Source organism: Quercus suber, unplaced genomic scaffold, assembly GCF_002906115.3.
Source record: "Quercus suber isolate HL8 unplaced genomic scaffold, Cork oak 2.0 scaffold_516, whole genome shotgun sequence".
Lineage (NCBI taxonomy): Eukaryota > Viridiplantae > Streptophyta > Magnoliopsida > Fagales > Fagaceae > Quercus > Quercus suber.
In genome coordinates, this window is record NW_027069965.1 from 399,409 (window position 1) to 419,139 (window position 19,731).

General features: G+C 36.3%; 1 protein-coding gene and 1 long non-coding RNA gene across 4 annotated transcripts in view; one reads left to right on the top strand and one right to left on the bottom strand.

The window, feature by feature from the left end:
* Positions 1-2,135, bottom strand: part of LOC136063354 (uncharacterized) — a 5,901-nt gene extending 3,766 nt beyond the window's left edge. For both annotated transcript variants that reach the window (XR_010625033.1, XR_010625034.1), the window contains exon 1: positions 1,759-2,135. This is a non-coding gene — a long non-coding RNA (uncharacterized LOC136063354). The remainder of the gene's footprint in view (positions 1-1,758) is intronic.
* A 1,749-nt stretch (positions 2,136-3,884) lies between these two features.
* LOC112002843 (nuclear pore complex protein NUP160) overlaps positions 3,885-19,731 on the top strand; it is a 33,955-nt gene continuing 18,108 nt past the window's right edge. Inside the window, exons 1-10 of one of the 2 annotated variants that reach the window (XM_065763615.1) lie at positions 3,885-4,204; positions 4,289-4,686; positions 4,773-4,833; positions 6,417-6,574; positions 9,646-9,731; positions 11,478-11,582; positions 11,680-11,777; positions 12,433-12,553; positions 19,063-19,245; positions 19,430-19,619. In XM_065763615.1, coding sequence (XP_065619687.1) covers positions 4,020-4,204; positions 4,289-4,686; positions 4,773-4,833; positions 6,417-6,574; positions 9,646-9,731; positions 11,478-11,582; positions 11,680-11,777; positions 12,433-12,553; positions 19,063-19,245; positions 19,430-19,619 — 1,585 coding nt within the window. In that variant the 5' untranslated portion in view covers positions 3,885-4,019. The remainder of the gene's footprint in view (positions 4,205-4,288; positions 4,687-4,772; positions 4,834-6,416; positions 6,575-9,645; positions 9,732-11,477; positions 11,583-11,679; positions 11,778-12,432; positions 12,554-19,062; positions 19,246-19,429; positions 19,620-19,731) is intronic. The other variant, XM_065763614.1, reaches the window with a different exon arrangement.

Genomic DNA, 19,731 nt, shown 5'->3' on the forward strand with positions numbered 1-19,731 from the left:
TCACTATTTCTGCCACAATAAGTACAGTAAAATGACTTAAAAGGTCCCACGTTCAAAGAATAAAACTTAAACAGAGGAGTAGAACAGGATTAGTAGAATCAAAGGAATGGGTCTGCCGCAATAAGTATTACCGCGGGGCTCTAACCAGGAAGGGAAAACTGCTCCCTCAACGCAAGTAACTTCAAAGGAGAAATTAATTGCTTTGAGAGGCCAACCCCAAATGGTGTGTGCCCGAGTATAAGTCATTTTTTCCTCCAATAGAGGGCAAGGCTATTGAGGGAGAGAGGGGATTAACCCATTTGGGTGCGTGTCTGCCATAAAACACTCTGTTTTTTCCTTCTTCCTTCTCTATTCTTTTGTTTTATCTTTTCTCTCTGTTTTCTTTCTTCTTTTTTTTTTTTTTTTCCTTTCTTTTCTTCATCCTCTCCCCTTTTGTACACAGCCACGGGTCCCTTATATAGAGCCCACCGTGACCGATTTTACTCTTTTAGCCCCTTAATGGCCCTTATCTAATATAGGAACCTTTTGCCAACCATTTACCGAGTCAATGGTTCTGACTACCACCATTGACTTGTGGCTTTCAAACAACAAAAGTTCTTTTTCTACTCGTCCAATGTGTATCCTTTCCCTCTAAGTCTTTCATGGCATGCACTTAGTAGTTCTTACCCACCCTTACCTCTTTTGGGTGGCATGTCATTCCAGCAGGACTGTGCCACCGAAAGAGCCTGGGCAAGAAATATAAGAATGAGTTTCCATTTCTCTCCCCACCACCAGACCGTGCCCTCACCCATGACCTCACCATTTCCCATAGTGGCTGGGTATAGGCTAGTGATACCTGGGTCGTACGCATGCTTTACCTTCTTGATATTTCATACATTTGCGAGATCTGAGAATGGGTGCGCATATCCTGCCATGCACTTTTTGGCATTTTCTGGTGTAGATTGCATCTCCGACAGGCCAATGTTTATAACTTGTCCCTTTCTTTGGAGGGTTGGGCCTTGTTGGATTATTGAGTCTCTCTTTAGTTTGGATGTTTGCTTCGTGGCTTGGCATCTCCTGCCATACTATATTGTTATTCATGCTGCTTATCTCAATCCTTGGGTCCTTTTGGGCTTGCCGTGTGTTTTGCTTCTCATTAACCCAGTATACTTATTGGGCCTCTTCTTTCTTACGGGCTCCAATGCCCATTTTTTCTTGTGGGCATCCTTAGCCCATTTTTTTAGTTTGTTTCATCCATGGGCTTTTGTTAACTGGGGCGAGTTTGGGTTTTTAAAAAAACCCGTTTATTAAACGGGCCGGGTTCGGGTAACGGGTAAAGTCCTGCGGGTCAGGTTCGGATATCAAGAAACCCGACCCGTTGCCATTCCTACTTGTCGGGCTTTGTCAAAAAATGAGCCTCAACACTCTTAAAGATGGTGAAGGATTAGTAAAAGTATCCATAATTACAGCATCATCATCACTTTCCAAATTTACAATCGGAGAAGTTGCTGTACTCTAATTATCAAAGCAAAATATATAATTAAAATTCTAGTTTATTTAAAACATTTAAAGAAACTGTGAACATAAGACATTCATCCAAATGACAATAAGTCAATGACATTTTCAATTTTTTCAACAATCAAACACACAAACAATTAAATATAATGTTAGCAGAGCAATATATTATATTACTATTGCTAAATCATAATATTAAAAAATCAATCCAAAAACTAAAAACATTTAGGGATTTAAAAGAATGATGAAAATGATTAAACTTACCTTCACCATAGTTGATGATTTGTGGTTGTGCTCCTCTTAAATGGGTCAATAGGTGGCGAGATCTAGGTTGTGTGGCCTATGGGTGGCAAGAGACAGAGAAATGAGAAAGCAGAGCAATGGAGCGTGGAGTGTGGAGCATATATGGTGAGAAAGAGGAAGCTTGGTCTGAAGATTTAAGGACTGAAAGAAATAAGAAGAGAAGATAAAGAAAAGAGTAGAGACACAGAGAGAAGAGTATAGGCAGAGAAAAAGGTAGAGGTGCAATAGTGAAACTGAGAAAGTGTGAAACTGAAACACTTACAAGCTTTGTGTGAAAGTGTGAAAAGAAGGGCAGAGACGCAAGAGTAGAGGAACTGAGCAAGCTTTGGCATTTGTGGTTTGTCATGTTTCACGTTTGTGCATTTGGACTACAACTAGTCAGCTAGTCAAATTGAATGAGATTTTATTTTTATTTTTTTTAATGGTTGTCTTGTCTTGTCTCATACTCTCATGTCTATGAAGCTTTTATTGGTTGTGAAGCTCAAATAATTAAATTGAATGTGAAGCTCTTAGTGATTGTCTTGTCTTGTTTGTTGTCTCATATGAAGTGTGAATATCTATAATCTATTGACTATTGGTTCTAGTGCTTTGTGCTTTATGCACCTGGTATCAAGATGTAGTCTAAATATTTTTTTAGAGAATTTTTTTAAACGGGTTTGGTTGACCCGAAAAAAAAAAAAAAATCAAGTTGAGTCACGGGAATAAAAAAGGCACATTAGAAAAAAAAAAATTTTAAAAAATCCTCAATTTTTTAAAAATAAAATAAATAAATAAAATCAACTTTTCAGAAGAATATGTTCATGTTTTTTGTGTTCTTCCCTACCTATTTATGTTCAATCCTTATTTTCTTGTCCTTTCTTTCTCTTTTTTCTACTTTTTTTTTTAACCAAACACTTCAAAACTCAAATCAATTACAGTTAAGCAAAATAACATTTTATTAAGCATTTTTTTTGCAACCAAATGCAATTGTTAGGAACCCACAGTTGGGTATAGAATGTTTTAACCAAACACTTCAAAACTCAAATCAATTACAGTTAAGCAAAATAACATTTTATTAAGCATTTTTTTTGCAACCAAATGCAATTGTTAGGAACCCACAGTTGGGTATAGAATGCATTTATTTAGTTAGTTGGTTAGTTAGTTACAATCCTAAGCATGTTAATCACATTTAATACATGTTGAAATTATTAATGTACATGAGGAATAATATGACCATTAGAATAAGGTCATGTGGGCCAATAGAATAGTTTCATGGTTTTATAAATACCTGCTTGTAATCATATTTTCATCATTGAGGAATAAACCAATTTCTTAGTACATTAATGCATCTCTCTCTGTCTCTCTCTCTTAATCTCTCTCTTTCTTCATAGAGGGTGACTATCTCGAATTAAGTCAATTTCCCTACAATTTCCATCAATCCCCCTATAACTCCTATCCAGTCCTATTAGGAACCACTAGGTTTCTAACAGCAACAAATTCTCATTCACAGACCCATAAAATTCTCATTCACAAATCCATAATGTTCCTTTTCAACCCATGAAAAATCAATTGTAAATAAAGCAAACCCACACCACACACAACCAAAAAACTAACCCACCAATTGCGAACCCTACCAATGGACCCAATTGACCATCGTGACCCAAAAAACACAACCAACACCACCGATCTGGCCTAGCTACCACGGATCTCCACCTCCACCACCAATCTAAGCCCATCTCTCCACCCCCACTAATTTGAGCCTCTCTCTCTCTCTCTCTAACCCAAATCAAATCCATATTAGTGGTGAATGATGAAGTGAGAGAGAGAGAGAGAGAGAGAGAGAGAGAGATTTACTATTATATATCCTTAGGGCATACATTAGTAAAATTATTTTTTGAATGCCAAATAATATTTTAAATATTATTTTAATGGTCACATCAGCGTCTATTATGCCAATAGTGTATTTTGTCTATCATGTAAGCAATTTCTATTAGTGAAATAACGGTAATGACTAAAATGAGTACATTTTTTTTGATTTTAGGTATCATACAAAAGAAAAAGCGGAGACACCTAAAATATAAGAAAAAAAGAAAAGAAAAAAAAGGTGTATCCACGCTCATGAGTAATTAACCCACTCACTGATGGCAGGGAAAGGCGCGGCATGTCTCCAGTTTAAATGAACTAAACTAAACCCTGGGCAGGGCAGTGGGCACTCAAAAAGAGTTTTAGGGTTTAGGAAGAAGATGGGGTTGGCCGGGATGGAAGTTCCAATTATCGGCTCCGATTCCGTCAACTGGGTTGAGCTCTTTGTCTCTCCTTCATCGTCTACTTCTACTTCACCGCCTTTCGCCCCTCTGACCGTAGAGGATTACTCCTCCTCTTGCTCTATCATTCAACATCATCACGATTCTCCTGCCTATCTCATATGGTTGGTATTCTTTCTTTCTTTGTTTCTCAACTTCCATTTTCATTGAATTGCTATTTTAATCGACTCAACTATTCGCTGCAACAGGAGAATTCACAAAACCCTTCCTCATTCCCTTGAATTGCTACAGCTTTCTTCTTCTACTAATGTAGGTTTTCCTTCCGTCGGTCTTCGATTCACATTCCCCGATGCGCTCTCTCCCTTCGCTTCTGTTTGTTTCTCCCAAAATCAGATTACTCTCTATGTTTTGACCATCTCGGGGCTCGCTTACCTCTTAAAACTCACCAACAACATTTCCTCCTATAATGTTTCCAATTCCACTTTCCCACCAGATCATCTTTTTGAGTTTGATATTCGTCGCACTCATTCCAACCATGGACCCATCACGTCTGTAGCAGCAACCGCAGGCTGTCTTGTAGCTGGCTTCAATGATGGATCTGTCTGCTGCTTCCAACTTGGCACCATACTTGACCACACTGCTCCTGGTATTATCATCAATTTCTAATTTCAACAATGTCAGTCACTGACTGTTATCACTTTTCACCACTAACATGCTTGCCTGCTTGCTTAGGTTTTGTCCATGAGCTGCGCGATGATTCAGGAATGGGTCGTTTGTGGGGTTTCATGTCCAGGTATCAGAAAACTGTTTCCGCATTTATTTCTCATATCATCCAAATCAGTCTGAATTACAATGTGAAATATGATGGGTTTTTGCATAGTATATATATGTGTATATTCAACAAATGTTCTGTTAACCAGTTAGATTTACTGTCTAGATTATTTCCCCATCTAACGGAAGTTTGATTATCTGTGCTGGCCATAAATTTTTCTTTTTTGAGAATTTGCTGCTGTTGTGGGATGCTTATTTAAAGGTTTCCTATCTTGTAATAGGATATTGGCTGGTGATTAAGGTATTGGGAGAGTAGCATTTTGTGCTCAATGTTTTTTACTCTTGTTTCTTTGAGTTCAAACGGCTTTAGTGTATGTTTGGAATGGAGGGAGACAGGAGGACAGGGGAGGAGGATGAGCCACCTTCCCCTCTCTTCTCATCTCCACCCATCAAACATAGTATTAGATTTATCATGTCATTTGGCTTTGGGCCTCTTGATTTTGGCTGTAATGAATGAAGTGAGTTAATAGGAAGAAGATTCTAAGTACACACATGTGTTTTATTATACTTATACAAGTCTTTACTTGCCTCTTGTTAAAGAATCAGTTCCAATATAAAAGAACACTCTTGATACTCTGGAAATCATGATTTTGGCATAAGCAGTATCAAATTATTGAATTTGATTATTCTTGAAATTAAGATATGTGGTTATGGTGGCAAATTCAAGAGCGAGGATGAAATTTTGAATAATTAGCAGTGTCAATTTATTCATTTTGATTATTCTTGAAAGTAAGATATGTGATTTTATGATGGCAAGTTCAAGAGTGAGGATGAAATATTGAAAGCTATAATAATTATGTTAAGGTGTAGGCTGCTGCAAAAGAAGAAAAATAAAAAGCTCTAAGAATAAGGTACTGTGCTGCATATGGAGCCTGGGAAATCTCTGCTGTTGTTTAGTTGTATCTTTTTGTTATTGTTCTTGTTAGTTAGAAGGTGTTTCTGCTATTTTGTGTGTTGCTGGGCTTTATCTGTAATTTTGGTACTTGTTTTTCTAGGTATTGAGCTGTAACTTTCTTTCTTTGTTTCATAATAATAGTAAGGTTACTGATCAAAAGGAAAAAAAAAAAAAAACATTAATAATAAGGTTGTATCTAGTGCACAAAGCTCCTATTTTTGTGGGGTCTGAGATTGGGGATTGTGGGATTGGTGATAGGTAGGTAGCCTTAAACCAGTTGTTTTTTAAAGAGGTTGATTCCAGTACTCAAACTTGCGACTTGTTGCCTTTGGTGGAAGGCACTTGCCATTGTAGCAAGGCCCAAGCTTTGTTTTATAATAATAGAGTAACTAAGTTTGTGGTAGTCATTAATCTACAGAAACTCTGTTTCATTGTTTGAATAAATTTTATAATAAAAACAATAAAAGAGAGAGAAATGTGATTTGATTTCATACTTTTAACCTACTGCGACCCATATCATCTCTTGCTTTCCTTCTATTGGGATTACTGAGGCCTTGATTTCCAGTCTTATTGATGTTCATAATGCTAGTACTACTATAACTTGTTAATTTTTTTAATCACTGATTAACTTGTAAATATTTGTCATGCAGGGGTAGGATTGTAGGACCTGTGCAGGACTTAGTAATATATGAGGTGCATGGAAAACAATTTCTATTTGTGCTTCATTCTGATGGGATCTTACGAGTATGGGATAGTACAAGTCATAGCAGGATCTTTAGTCATTCAATGAGCATTCCAGAATTGGCAGGCAATTTCAATTACTTTCTTTTTTCCTTCCCAAACTTTCAATTTGTTCAATCATTGTATATTCATTTCTAGACTCCCATTACCTCTCAAAAAAAATTTAGCCAAAATTTATTATTCAGTGTGTTTGGGTGAGTTTATTTTCCTTGGCTTATTTTGCTTAAAAAATAAGCAAACTAGCAAAGTAAATAAACATTTGTACCTAGAAAAAATTGAAGCTTGAAAAAGCTGTAATAAATCAGAATATAAGCTTAACCAAACATGCTTTGTCTTACTTTTAGACACCTTAAATGATACACTATTCTTAGATCATTGATTAGGTTTTGTCAACGAACTCTAGCTCAAATGTCACTTCTTCCTCTCTCAAATGACAAAAATTTGGTCTGTCCTGCGAATATCTGCTGTATCACCAGGAAAATATTGAAATGGTGTTTAGAAAAATTAGGCAATCATGAATCAGGTGCTCAATTAGGTGTTCAGCAAATATGATTCTGTTTGCATAAAGTTCTCACAATTATAGTTGGTGCATCGAACAAAAAATATTGATGATGAGAAGTGAAGGTGATGCAATGATGTCAAAGGTGATTGGCTTCAAGCAAATATTTGGTATTTAAAGGAATGTAGTGAAGTTTGCTCCGCTGTAAGTTTGCTGCTCATGCTTTATGGAGAAGTCTTTTTCATGTTTGGGATTCAGTGGGTGATACTGAGGACAATTGCTGCTCTTCTTTTTGCAAGGAGGAATTGTTTGGGGAAACACTCCTCCAATGTTTGGAATATGCCAGCTTGTTTGATGTGGTTAATTTGGAGGGAACGAAATACCCACAGATTTGAAGATATTGAGAGATCTGTTGATCTTTTGAAGTCTTTGCTAGTTGGGACCTTGTTTGAGTGGTCTCGGATTTGGAATTTTACGCAATGTATATTTTCATCTTTGATTTCCTACAATTTGTTAATTCTTCTTTTTGATTTTTTTGTATTTGTTTTGAGTACAATTTGTTCACCATCGTGAACATGATGTACTTTTGTTCAATAAAGATTCTATTGCCTATCCAAAGAAAAAAAGGAATGTAGATGGATTTACTGAAGATTTGAAAGCTTACATATTGTGTAGAGATTTGGCACTTTTTGAGAGTGGATTATGCTACTAGGTCTAGAAATAGTTGGCATGAAACTTGGACAATGTTAATGAGATTCTATGAGAAGTTTTGCAATAGATAGAATCTTTTTCTCAATGAGAGAAAAAGAGATAGAGACTATGTTTGTGATAGTTGTAAATGGGTGTTTTTATTACAGATGCCAATGAGCTCCAGCTTAATGCACCTCTTTTGCAATAGGAAGGTAGACAGTGATGTTATAGGTTCAAGACTCACATAGATGGGTGTGTAATTTACCAATAAAAAAAGGGCAAGATTTAGGTACAGTACTTAGGTGTTGTTTCTTAGTTTTCCTTCTTAAGATTCTGCTATGTGAATTTTTTCCCATGGGATGAAAGCCTATTTTTTAGTTAAATAGGCACATGGCAAAATCTTAAAAGGGAAACCTAAGCAACAACACTTAAGGTACTGTACTTAAGTTTTGTCCATAAAAAAATATTATTAACCATGCTTCCTATGCCATCTAGATAAAAACTTTTTTTTTTTTTTTTGGTTTATTTGTTTTGCAAGCATTTAAAATGCCATGTCAAGATGACATAATTTACAAAAACTATCTGGACATGTTTCTTCTTTGACCTTTTCATCTATGTTCTTGTTTTCAATATTGATGGAAAATTTTGATGTAAGAAAAAATTTGGGAATTTGTCTATTTGTGCTTGTAGTGGGTTAAGGGGTTAGGAGTTGTGGATCTAGGGTTTGAAGTTGTAGAATTAAGGGTTAGTACTTAAATTAGATAGGTTTGATTAATTTATTTATTTTTGATAAGTAATAAAACTTTATTAAAATTAAAACCGTAGACCATGTACACAGATTACAAACAAACTAAGCACCAAAACGACAATAGTCAAGTGTCTCAAACATGTGATCAAAGGAAAATAGAGAGGAAGCATTCATCCACTCAAATAAAGATATGAGAAGAATAAGCTTAAGACCAGGCACTGATTTCTCCTGTCCCTCTAAAGTCTGTGCATTCCTCTCACACCAAAGGCGCCACATGAGACAATGGGGGATCTTGCTCTAGATCGTATGACTTTTGGGTCCACCCAACCTTCTGTTCCGGCTATTGAGGAGATCTTCAACACCCTCTAGCATAACCCACATGCTTCCAAACAATTTGAAAATCATGTTCCATAATGCATAAGCAATGGGGCAATGAATAAGCAGATCATAGGGTTCTAGGGTTTGATAGGAAAGAGGAAGGGTTTGAAATGGGGTTGTAAGGAAGTAGGAAAAAGGAGAAATATATGATGTTCAAGGTTGTATGAACAGCACCTGTAAAAAATAGCATAAGAATTAGAAGAAGAAAAGAGAGAATAGAAAGGGGAAAAGAACACACGATGGCCAACATGCATCAATGCTCAAGACACTGAATATTTTTATTAATAAACTCCATCTATTCTTCAAGAACATAAATTATATATAGCCAAAAGCTTATTGTTTCCAATGGAGACATCCAAGGTTCAAATTCCCCCTCCCCAACTAGCCAATTGGATTGAGCATAAATAAATATGACTAGTTACCTAAAACCTAATAAGGTAATAACTAATGAAAGACTAATTTGGGCCCAAAGAAAAGAAAACATAAGATAAGACTCAACTAAATTAATAAAATAACCTTGATTTGCAAGAATTGCAGATATGACAAATTTGTCATTGAATACAAAAACCGACCATAACTTGTTAAATAAAGACCCAAATTAAATTTTTTTTAATCCTAAGACACATATAACTAGATCTTTAAAACTGCATAAATTTTACTTCAAGTTGGACTTCACCTGTGGTCCCATAAAATAAATCTTGAATATAGATAACTTTGTGTGGTAACTAATTAATCTTCATGGTTGCATCAATTTTTTAGTTGCTTATGGTTACTGTAGTGTGTACTTATATCTACAACGTTTGCTTCTTTCTTGTACTTTCAGGAGCTACTTTTAAAAGGTTATGGGTGGGCCAAGTTGAAAATGATTCAAGTATAATTCCATTGGCTATCTTGTATGGAGAAACCTCGGTATGTATTTTTCTAAATGATACCAAATGTTTAACTTGTTTCCGAAGCCTAAAAAGTTTTGTTGTTGAAAATTATTTGTCTTAAAACCTTAGGGTATTGAAAATCGTTACACCAAACAGCCCCCCATCCTAATAACAATGAACCCATTATAGGTCTTAAAGTGCATAACAACAAGTGGGGTTTCCTTAAGTCAAACTAAAGATGTATTATGTATTCCTAAGTCTAATTGATGTCATGATGCGAACAATCAATTCTTATATTAGAAAGTGTGCTAACAATATATATTAAGTATCGTTTACTAATTGATATAAACTAGTCAATTTAAGCCATTAGCAAGTGATTAACAATGCATATTAAGCACAATGTTTACTGAAAAACCCTTTACATAAGCTTGGAATTGTACACGGATCCTGATTGGAAACAAATACACTTTCTTCCAACCTGTTGATCCCAAGTATGACAATTGTAGAGTCCTAAATTCTTAGTTCTTTGTGGAAGAGTATAAACCTCTAATTAGTAGTACTCTACTCTTCCAAGATACTACTAAACTTGAGTAGGACAAATGTGGGAATTATTTTTCTGGTGTAAGCAACCTTTGTTGGATTTATCAGCTCCGTCATAATTATTTCTCCAGCCAATAGGATGATAAAAGGATGGACGGTTATTATGCTCAATTCAAAAAACATGTGAGTAGCTTAACATCTTTTTTTTTTCTTTTAATTGGTAAGTTACACATGAGCCCAGTGGGGTCTTCAATTTAGAACCTCACCCTCTAACCATTTTTTTAAAATTCAATTGTTATATTAAGAAGAGGAGGGGGATTCGAAGCCCGATTATCAATATAAAGGGAACCAAGCTATGCTATTGAGTTATAAGGCTCTTAACCTAACCAAGTTTTTTGAGGAGCTTTATATGACCATCTCTATAGATATTAGAGCCACGTACAGGCAGGGAGTGTCTGCATGCTGCTTGGTTCCTTTTTGGCCTTCATCATTTGTTCCTTTGTGTTTGATGTGCTGTGTATGGGGAGAGAGGATTGTTCGCATTTTTGAAGATTGTGAATTGGCACTATTTCAGCTGAAACTTTTGTTCATGTCTTTACATGAATGAGTGCTGCTGCTAACATGTCTACATCTACACTACAACACTTCATAGATTAGCTGAATTTTAGAAGATAATTTGTATTTTTTTTTCTTCTTTTTGGGTGCCCTTTGTATACTCTTCATGTACTAGGGTTGCACCACTTTTGCACTATTAACTGATTACAATTATCCATAAAAGATTTATTAAAAAAAAAAATGGTTTGAGGGGAATTCATTTGGTAGAATTTTGAATTAATTCTTTTAATATTAACTCTCCCTCCCTCCCCCCCCCCCGCTCACTCTCTCTCTCTCCCTCTCTCTCTCTTGCAGCAATTGATGATAATCAGATAGCCATTCAGACCATTTAGTTTGTTACAACTTACTATTTTATTGTTTCGAACTTCAATGTTCAGCTGATAATCACATTTAAACTCTCCAAACTAGGTAGAAAGTATGTGATCATGGCTTACCAAATTTACATGCTTGTAGGGATAATGATTTGATTCCTTGCCAAAAAAAGAAAGAGTAACGATTCTATGTAACACTTAAAAACTATAGTTTGGCTGGTAGCATAAGTTGGTTTTTTGTTACTTATAAATGTTCAGTGATATATGCCCGAGCTGATATTTTGCCCATCATGATGGATTTCTTGTTTCAACTTTAGGAAGTAAGCTTGGAGATGATCTATGTATATGGCCTCCATTGTAGTTTTAGTAACAGGACCATTTTGTTGCTGGAGCCTTCTGTTCAAAATATACTTTTGGAGGAGGTAAACGATTGGTTTGTCCATCCATTGCTTTTCTATTTTTTGTATGTGGAGAATTATTCATTGCACCAAATTTACTACTGCCCTGATCTTATTTAAGGGGGGATGCATTGATGTCAAACTTACCTCAGACAAGATATGGATACTGAAAGATAACGGATTGGTGTTTCACAACTTGTTACTTACAACTGTTAATGTGTAAGTCTATTTGTGCCTGTTAATTTTGTGTTCACCTTGTTTCTTTCTAATGTTAAATTATACCAAGATTTGATCAGCCTTCTTGCTATCTTGATATTTTAGGCTTAGTATGTCCTGTACAAAAATGAGGCAATTACCTCTATGCCACTTTTTGGCTTGAGTATGTTTATAACCTTGAGCTGGCTTGCCCCTTGTATAGGTTGAGCAGCAAAATTTTAGATTTTTTCCTGTAAATGCTGCTACTTGCTAGATCTGCCCCCACCTCCCCCCCCCCCCCCCTCTTTTTTTCTTCTTGTTTTTACACTAATGATTTCTTTTTACAATATCTTTTCCTATTCCTTGGTTATATTTCAGTCTTACATGCATATATGTTTGCACTTACAGAATGAAGAACTATGGAGAGATTGTTTTATGTGTAAGCTAAATATTTTTCCCAAACTGCAATAAAGTGAGACTTAAAACCAGAGTTTCTTAGAGGTTTTAAGTTGGTTTGTGTCTGCTCACATGCACGTGTTTGTTTTTATGTTCACAAATATATATGATATGTAAACATTTCATTACTCTTCTATCTGATTGTAATTTTTTATTATTTATATGTTTGCTGTCCATATGTATTATTGTCCAAGGTTAATTTATTCTGAAACATCATTGTTAGGGAAGAAGCACAATGTTATGCCTTGCAGGAAGAGTTTGTGGCTGACCAGCTATTTCAAAGTTCTGAACATTCTTCAGATGATCTCCTTTGGATAACACATTCAATATTTTCATCTGGAAAGGTACTGCGTCTGGTGTTGTAATCTTATGTTTCTTAACTTTCTGGTGTTTAATGCTTTCAAGTTACTAATTGAAAAGGCCAGGTTTTAAACTGGAGCTTAAACACCTCCTGCTTGCAAAAAAAAAAAAAAAAAAAGCGCTCTGTTGTCATGGTTTTTTATTTTGTTTGTATGAACCCATGCACAACTCCCATGAATGAATGTACAAACGTGTACAATTGCTGGTCTTGTTTCCTGCAAAAATCCAACTTCACTGGAACTTCTGCATATATAGCCTCTTTTTTCTGTGCATGGATTGTGATTCATTTGGAAAAATTGAAATTTCAATTTTGTCATTTAGCATGTTTATGAAAAGTTTCAACTGTCATTTGGAGTTTTAGGAACATAGATACTAAAATGTATTACTAAAGAAAAGCTTTCTGAAGCCAAAACCTTACTTTCTATTTATCTTTTTACTTATTTATTTATATTCAGTTAAGTTTTCAGCTGAACCCAAGAAGGATAGCTTTTCCAAATCTTTATTTTTTTGGGGGATATGTAATAAGATCTTTTTATATCAAAAAAGGGATGCCCTAGTACAAAGGAAGAGTACAAGGGGCAAAAAATCAAGTACAAAAATTACATAATCAAGTAAATCAAGAAAAGAAGAAAATGATTGGTTTTGCAAAGTTGACAACCAATCCAATAAGGTTTTAAAGAAAAATAAATTGAGATCTAGCATGGATCTCTCATTATCTTCAAAACACTTGCTATTTCTTTCCCCCCAAAGGCACCAAATTAAACAATTGGGAACAATTGTCCATATATGACCATTTCGTTGACGACCAAACCTACCTTGCTAGCAAGTTAGGAGTCCCACAACTGACTTTGGCATAGTTCAACCAACTCCAAATAAACCTAGAACCATAGACCATGGATCTATAGCAACCAAAAAATAAAGGAAAAGATGGTCAACCGATTCATCATTACACTTGCACATATACCACTAATCCAATATCCAAACCTTCTTTTTTCTTAAATTGTCAATCGTCAAAAATTTCCCCAAATCAATAGTATAGACAAAGAATGCCACTCGAGAAGGGATTTTCTGCTTCGATATGCTTTTCCAAGGGAAACAAAAATCGTTAGAGCTAACTAGAAGATTATTTTTTTTTTTGATAAGTAAGAGAGATGTATATTCAAAAAGCTACCTCATGAAAAAACATAAGGCAGAGCAAGGAGTACAGAGAAGGAAACAAACAAAAAGAAAAAACAACAAAACAAACAAAAACCAACAAAGAACTAGATACAAAGCAGAGAATTAAGGAACAAAGGGAGAGAATCACTAGAGGTGAGTCCCCAAGTCCTAGACCGATAAAAAAGAAAACCACTAAAAAAAGCGAGCAACTGGTCATCGGATTTGTCCATGTCCTCAAAAGTTCGCCAATTTCGCTCCCTCCAAATACGCCACATTAGGCACAATAGAGCTAAATTTCAAATACTAGAAGAGTGCTTTCCAAACCAATTCCACCAACCAAAAATCATATCTGCAACCGATTTTGGCAAAACCCAAGAGATCCCAAAAGATCTAAAAACCAAGCTCCACAGTTGATAAGCTTTTTCATAATAGAGTAGCAAATGATTCATTGTCTCCCCGTTACAACGACACATAATGCACCAGTCAACAACATCAAAGCCTCTACCCCACAGAATGTCCCTTGTAAGAATCTTCTTCCAAGTTGCAATCCAAACAAAGAAAGAGACATGCGGAGGAGCCTTAACCTTCCAAATACCTTTCCAAGAAAAGATAATAGGCAAGGGACTACGAAGCTTATTGTAGAACGAGCGGATGTCAAAATCCCCTTTCTTTGACAACTTCCACCTCATACGGTCTCTGTGCTCAGATTGAGGTAAATTAGGACCCAAGGTACGAAGGAATTCATCCACCTCACCCACCTCCCAATCATTTGGATCCCTAAGTAAACAAACATTCCAGCTTCTTCGAGCCTTAATCCCCAACCTTTTGAGAGAGGAGGCCACAGATGCCTCTCTATTAGGCATCTGGTTTCCAGCTCATTTTATCCTCACCAATTCCCCTTATAGAAGAGCCATATATGGTATCCATGAAACTCAACAAAGCCTCCAATTCCCAATCATGGACAGCCCTAAAAAAACTTACATCCCAATGAAGGACCCCATTATTGAACTTCATAAGGTCGGCCACACTTGCCTCCTTATCTCGGCAAATTCTAAATAGTTCAAGATAGCTAACAACAAGAGGAGTCTCCCTACACCACCGGTCTAGCCAAAACTTCACCCTCAACCCATGACCAATTTCATACAATATTTAACGGGACAAAGAAGGCCATCTTTGGAAACCAAAGATTCCTAAGCGAGTGGCTTTCTTTTTGTGGACAGCTACTCATGATTGAATTCTCACGTTGGATAATCTCATGCTTAGGGGTCGCCCTTTGGTAAATTGGTGTTATATGTGTTGTTGTGATGGGGAGTCGGTAGACCTTCTTCTTCTTCATTGTCCTGTTGCTCATACCTTATGGACCTTCATGCTTCAGGCTTTTGGTATTTATTGGGTTATGCCAGGATCGATGGCGGGTTTGTTATCTTGTTGGCATCAGTGGCTTGGGAGACATAACTTGCATATTTGGAATTTGATTCTAGGGTGTTTAATGTGGATTAATTGGTTGGAACGAAATCGTCGCTCCTTTGAGAACTTGGAGAAGATAGTGGAGGAGTTAAACATTCTATGCCAACGCAGTCTTTTTGAGTGGTCTCGTTGTTGGGGCTTTATTGATTTTTTGTCTCCTTCAAAGTTTATGTTTTCCCTTAGTTTATCTTTCTGATTTTCCCTCTCTTTTGTTTTGTTGTTTGTGTTTACTATTCCTTGTTGTTCATCATCATGAACAACTTGTACTTTCCATTTTTTGTCATTAATAATAGTTTCTCTAATTACCTATCAAAAAAAAAAGAAGGCCATCCTTGGCTGATATTTTTCCACAAACTAACACCATAGGGACCAGCAACTGAACTGGTACACCAACCACCCCATGCACATCCATATGTCATTTACCTTATACACGTCCATATTTCACTTCTATCACTTGTCGTCAAAGAGCATCCCATTTAAGCCCAAATCTCCACAACCACTACCCAAGCAATGCTTCATTAATGTCTCAAATTCCTTATCCCAAACTACCTAAAGAAAGAGGAGTACAAATAGTGACCCATTTAACTAGGTGAAATTTGGGTTCATCCCCAGACCACCTCGTAAGAAATTCCATTGAAGTTTTGCAATTCGGTTAGCCACAGAAGCAAGGATAGGAAATAAGTAGGTAAATTTGATAGAGTACTTTTAATTAAAGTGACTCTACCTCCCTTGGATAAGTACAAATGTTTCCATCCTGCTAATCTCCTTTCCACCTTCTCCAAAATTGGGGTTCATATCGTCTTATCCTTGAATTTTGCACCCAAAGAAAGACCTAAATATTTTGTTGGGACAGTACCTTGCTTATAGCCGAGGACATTCAATAATAACTCAATATTATGAATCACTCTCACAGGAACAAATTCTAACTTACCCCAGATTTATTTTTAGACCTAAAACAACCTCAAGCCAAATGATCACTATATGGAGAATCAGAATCTGATCAAGGTCGGCATCACAGAAAATAAGCATGTCATCAGCAAAGAGGAGATCAACAAAGAGGAGATGAGACACCACCAAAGACCTTCCCTCTAAATCACCCACACAAAAACTTGACATGTGACCTTTATGGACAACTTTATCCAACTTTCTTCCAAGAGCATCCATGACCAAAGCAAATAAAAAAGGAGCCAAAGGATCGCCTTGTCTCAGCCCTTTGGAGCTCTTGAAAAAACCACAAGGAGAACAATTAATAAGAATATAAAAACGAATAGTAGATAGAAAAAAGAAAATCCACTGCCTCCACTATTAAAAAAAAAACACTACACTCTAGCAAATTCATAAGAAAGCTCCAATTCACATGATCAAAAGCCTTCTTAACATCTAGTTTATAGAATAACCTTGACCAGTCTTCAATCTACTGTCAAGGCATTCATTAATAATAAGTACAAGTTTGAGAATTTTCCTGAAGCTGAAATGATATCTCCCATGACTGTGGAGTGGAGTAGCCAAAAATTTAGCAATAATTTATTAAACACCCCCCCCCCCCCCCTTCCTCAACAACAAGGAATTTGTTTGTGTTTTTTTTTTTTTTTTTTTGGAATGAGAGTAATGAAGGTTGTACTCAATCTTTTTTCAAACTTACAAAATGCCATGGGAAAACCATTTGGCCTAGACGTTTTATCTCCATTAAAATCCTTAATGACTTCAAATATCTCTGCTTCCTCAAAAGGTCTCTTTAACTAGTCCACATTGTCTTTGGATATTGTTGGAAATTCCAGCTCATTTGGAAATGGTTGATCAACTTGCTGCAACCTCAGAGTATAAATTCATGAAAAATTGAGTAATACAATCCACAATCATATCCTAATTGGAAGACAAACTCCCATTAACCATAAGATTCTCGATACCATTATTTCTTCTATTAGAATTGGCCATCTTGTAAAGAAATCATGTATTGGAATCCTCCTCCCTCAAGTGCAGCACCCTAGACTTTTGTCTCCCACTAATCTCTTCTAATAAAGTGATATTCTCAATTTCTGTATGCAGATTTATTTGTTCTAATTTTTCCTTAGTTGTTAGGGTGAGTCTCCCCTCTAACACCTAAAGCATTTAAATTACTCCATAACCACTACTTCTTAATAGTGACATTTCCAAACTCTGCATCGTTCCTCTTTTTTGGATCCCAATTTCAAAATTGTCAACTTCTTAGCCAATATATAGCTAGGAGTTCCTTGAAATAGATAAGATGCCCACCAAACCTTCACTTTGTCTCAGAACGTCTACGCCCTTAACCACATATTTTCAAAATGAAAAGGAATTCACCCTCTCTGTTGGCTCCCACCCTTGAAAAAATTAGAAAGTGAACTGATAAAACTCTAGACATCCTTTTTTAGGAGAAATTAGTGAAATGATCTGCCAAAAGTGGATAGAAGAGAAGCCGATCTATTCTAGATGCTGAGGAGGAATTAGACCATGTTTAAAGGCCCATGAAGAGAGATGAAGTTAGAAAATTCATACATAGACTGGGTATAACTTATAGCCCTTAATCTCTTTGATGGAAAACAGATTACATTAAAGTTGCCTCCTAGCAAATTCCACCAACTGATGAGTCCTGCCAATTCCTCCCACATTTCTCTATGCTTCCTGTTCAAATTTGGACCGTAGACACGCGAGAAAGCCTACTCAAATTGATCACCAACATTTTTAAATTTGCAAGAGACTGAAAAATATCCCACCGCTTCCTTGACATTTTCCACAACCCTTCAATCCCACATGAGCAAAATGTCGTCAGAAGCACCTTCAAAACCGAAATACAACCAGTCTATATAAGAACTATTCCAGATACTTTGAACAATTCCTCTAGTAATCAACTCTAGATTAGTCCCCTGCAAACAAACAATATCAGCCCTCCAAGTACTGCAAGGTCTTATCACATTCAAGTGTGGATGTCAACCCATTTTGAGTCTCTATGGACTCATCGATGCCAAGAAGCTCAGCTGCAACACCATCAGAACATTTGACCATTGGGGATAGCGTCGTGGTGTGTGTCGGTTCAAATTGAGACTGAATTGGCTCAAGCCTCTGCTTCATCGGAACTCAAAAACAGCAAAGGACCCATCTCAGTGCTCACCGAGACACATGGCTTAGGGTCGACTGATGAAATGTGGGACACTTGCTAGCAAACGCTTTGCACTCTCTTTACCCATGAACACTGAACAAAGAGAGTCCCTACATCTCTGATAAATACGTAACATGTAAAGAGTACCTCCCTCTTTAAGCAAGAATTTGAAGGTTTTTGACTCAATGAAAAAGAAAATTGAAGTTCCCATGACAACAAGAAAAAACTAAAAATTTTGTGACTAATCTGAGGTAGCCAGGCCTCCAGTGACCAATCCTACCTTTCATGGAATAACAATCATGTTGAATGTAATATTTCAGCAGTTGTTATTCCCCTTCTTTGCTTATTGACCAATTTTTGACCAATGTTTTGAGGGGAAAAAGGTCCGAAGTAACATCAGAAACTAGACAAATAGAAGTTGTGGGACAGTCAACTATTCCCACTGATAACCCCACTTTTCAAAGTACCACTGTTAAATTGGGTGGACATAATCACCTGGCTTGATCACCTTCTTAAAAGGAGAAGGAAAATAGGCTATGTTAATAGAGCAATTCCTGAGCCTAAGACAGATGATTCCACTTATGGTGTTACTTGCACTTTAAAAAAGAAACCAAGTTCTTAATTAAAGTTGCAATGACTTAAAAAAAAAAAAAAAAAAAATTTTCCAGCTCTGCCCTGTATTTTATGTATGAAATGCTCGTCATTGCCTTTTAGAAAGTTTTCACAGTGCTTTGCTCTATGCATTTGCAGGATCATATTGTGCCATTTGTGTCCTCAATTTTCTTACGCAGGCTGCTTTGTCCTGGTATTCATCATAATATGTCTTTGCGTGCAACTTTGCTGGATTACAATAGGCACTGGTCTGATTCAGAATTCCAGTCCTTAACTGCTGATGGACTGAAAAAGGAAATCCTTTCACTGATTGAACATGAGGTTCTTGTTGTTTTGTTATCTCAGATTCTAATAATTCTCTCTACTTTTTGTTTTGTTTTGGTTTTTTTATTTTTTTATTATGGAATCTCTCTCTCTCTCACTCTGAATTTTTTCTTTTCTTTGGAGGAGAGGGTGATATTCTGGAGGTTGTAATTAAACTGATAAACTATGTATCTTTTGCTAGGGGTCCACTGAAAATTCATCCGTATTTTATTGCTGGAAAAATTTCTGTACGCGATATTACCATAACTGGTGCAAGAACAATGCTCCATGTGGTTTGTTTGTTGACTCCTCTTCAGGTGCTATTGGTTTAATCAGAAAGAATTCATTCTCTCTTTTTCGCTGTATGGAGGATATTGAGCGGCTTATCAGTGGTATATTGGAGATCCTTGCTTTTTGTGAAGTAGATTTAATCCTATGTTCCATTGTTTTTGGACAATTTTCAATTGTTATTCATTGTCACCCACTGCCCCCTTTCTCTCTTCT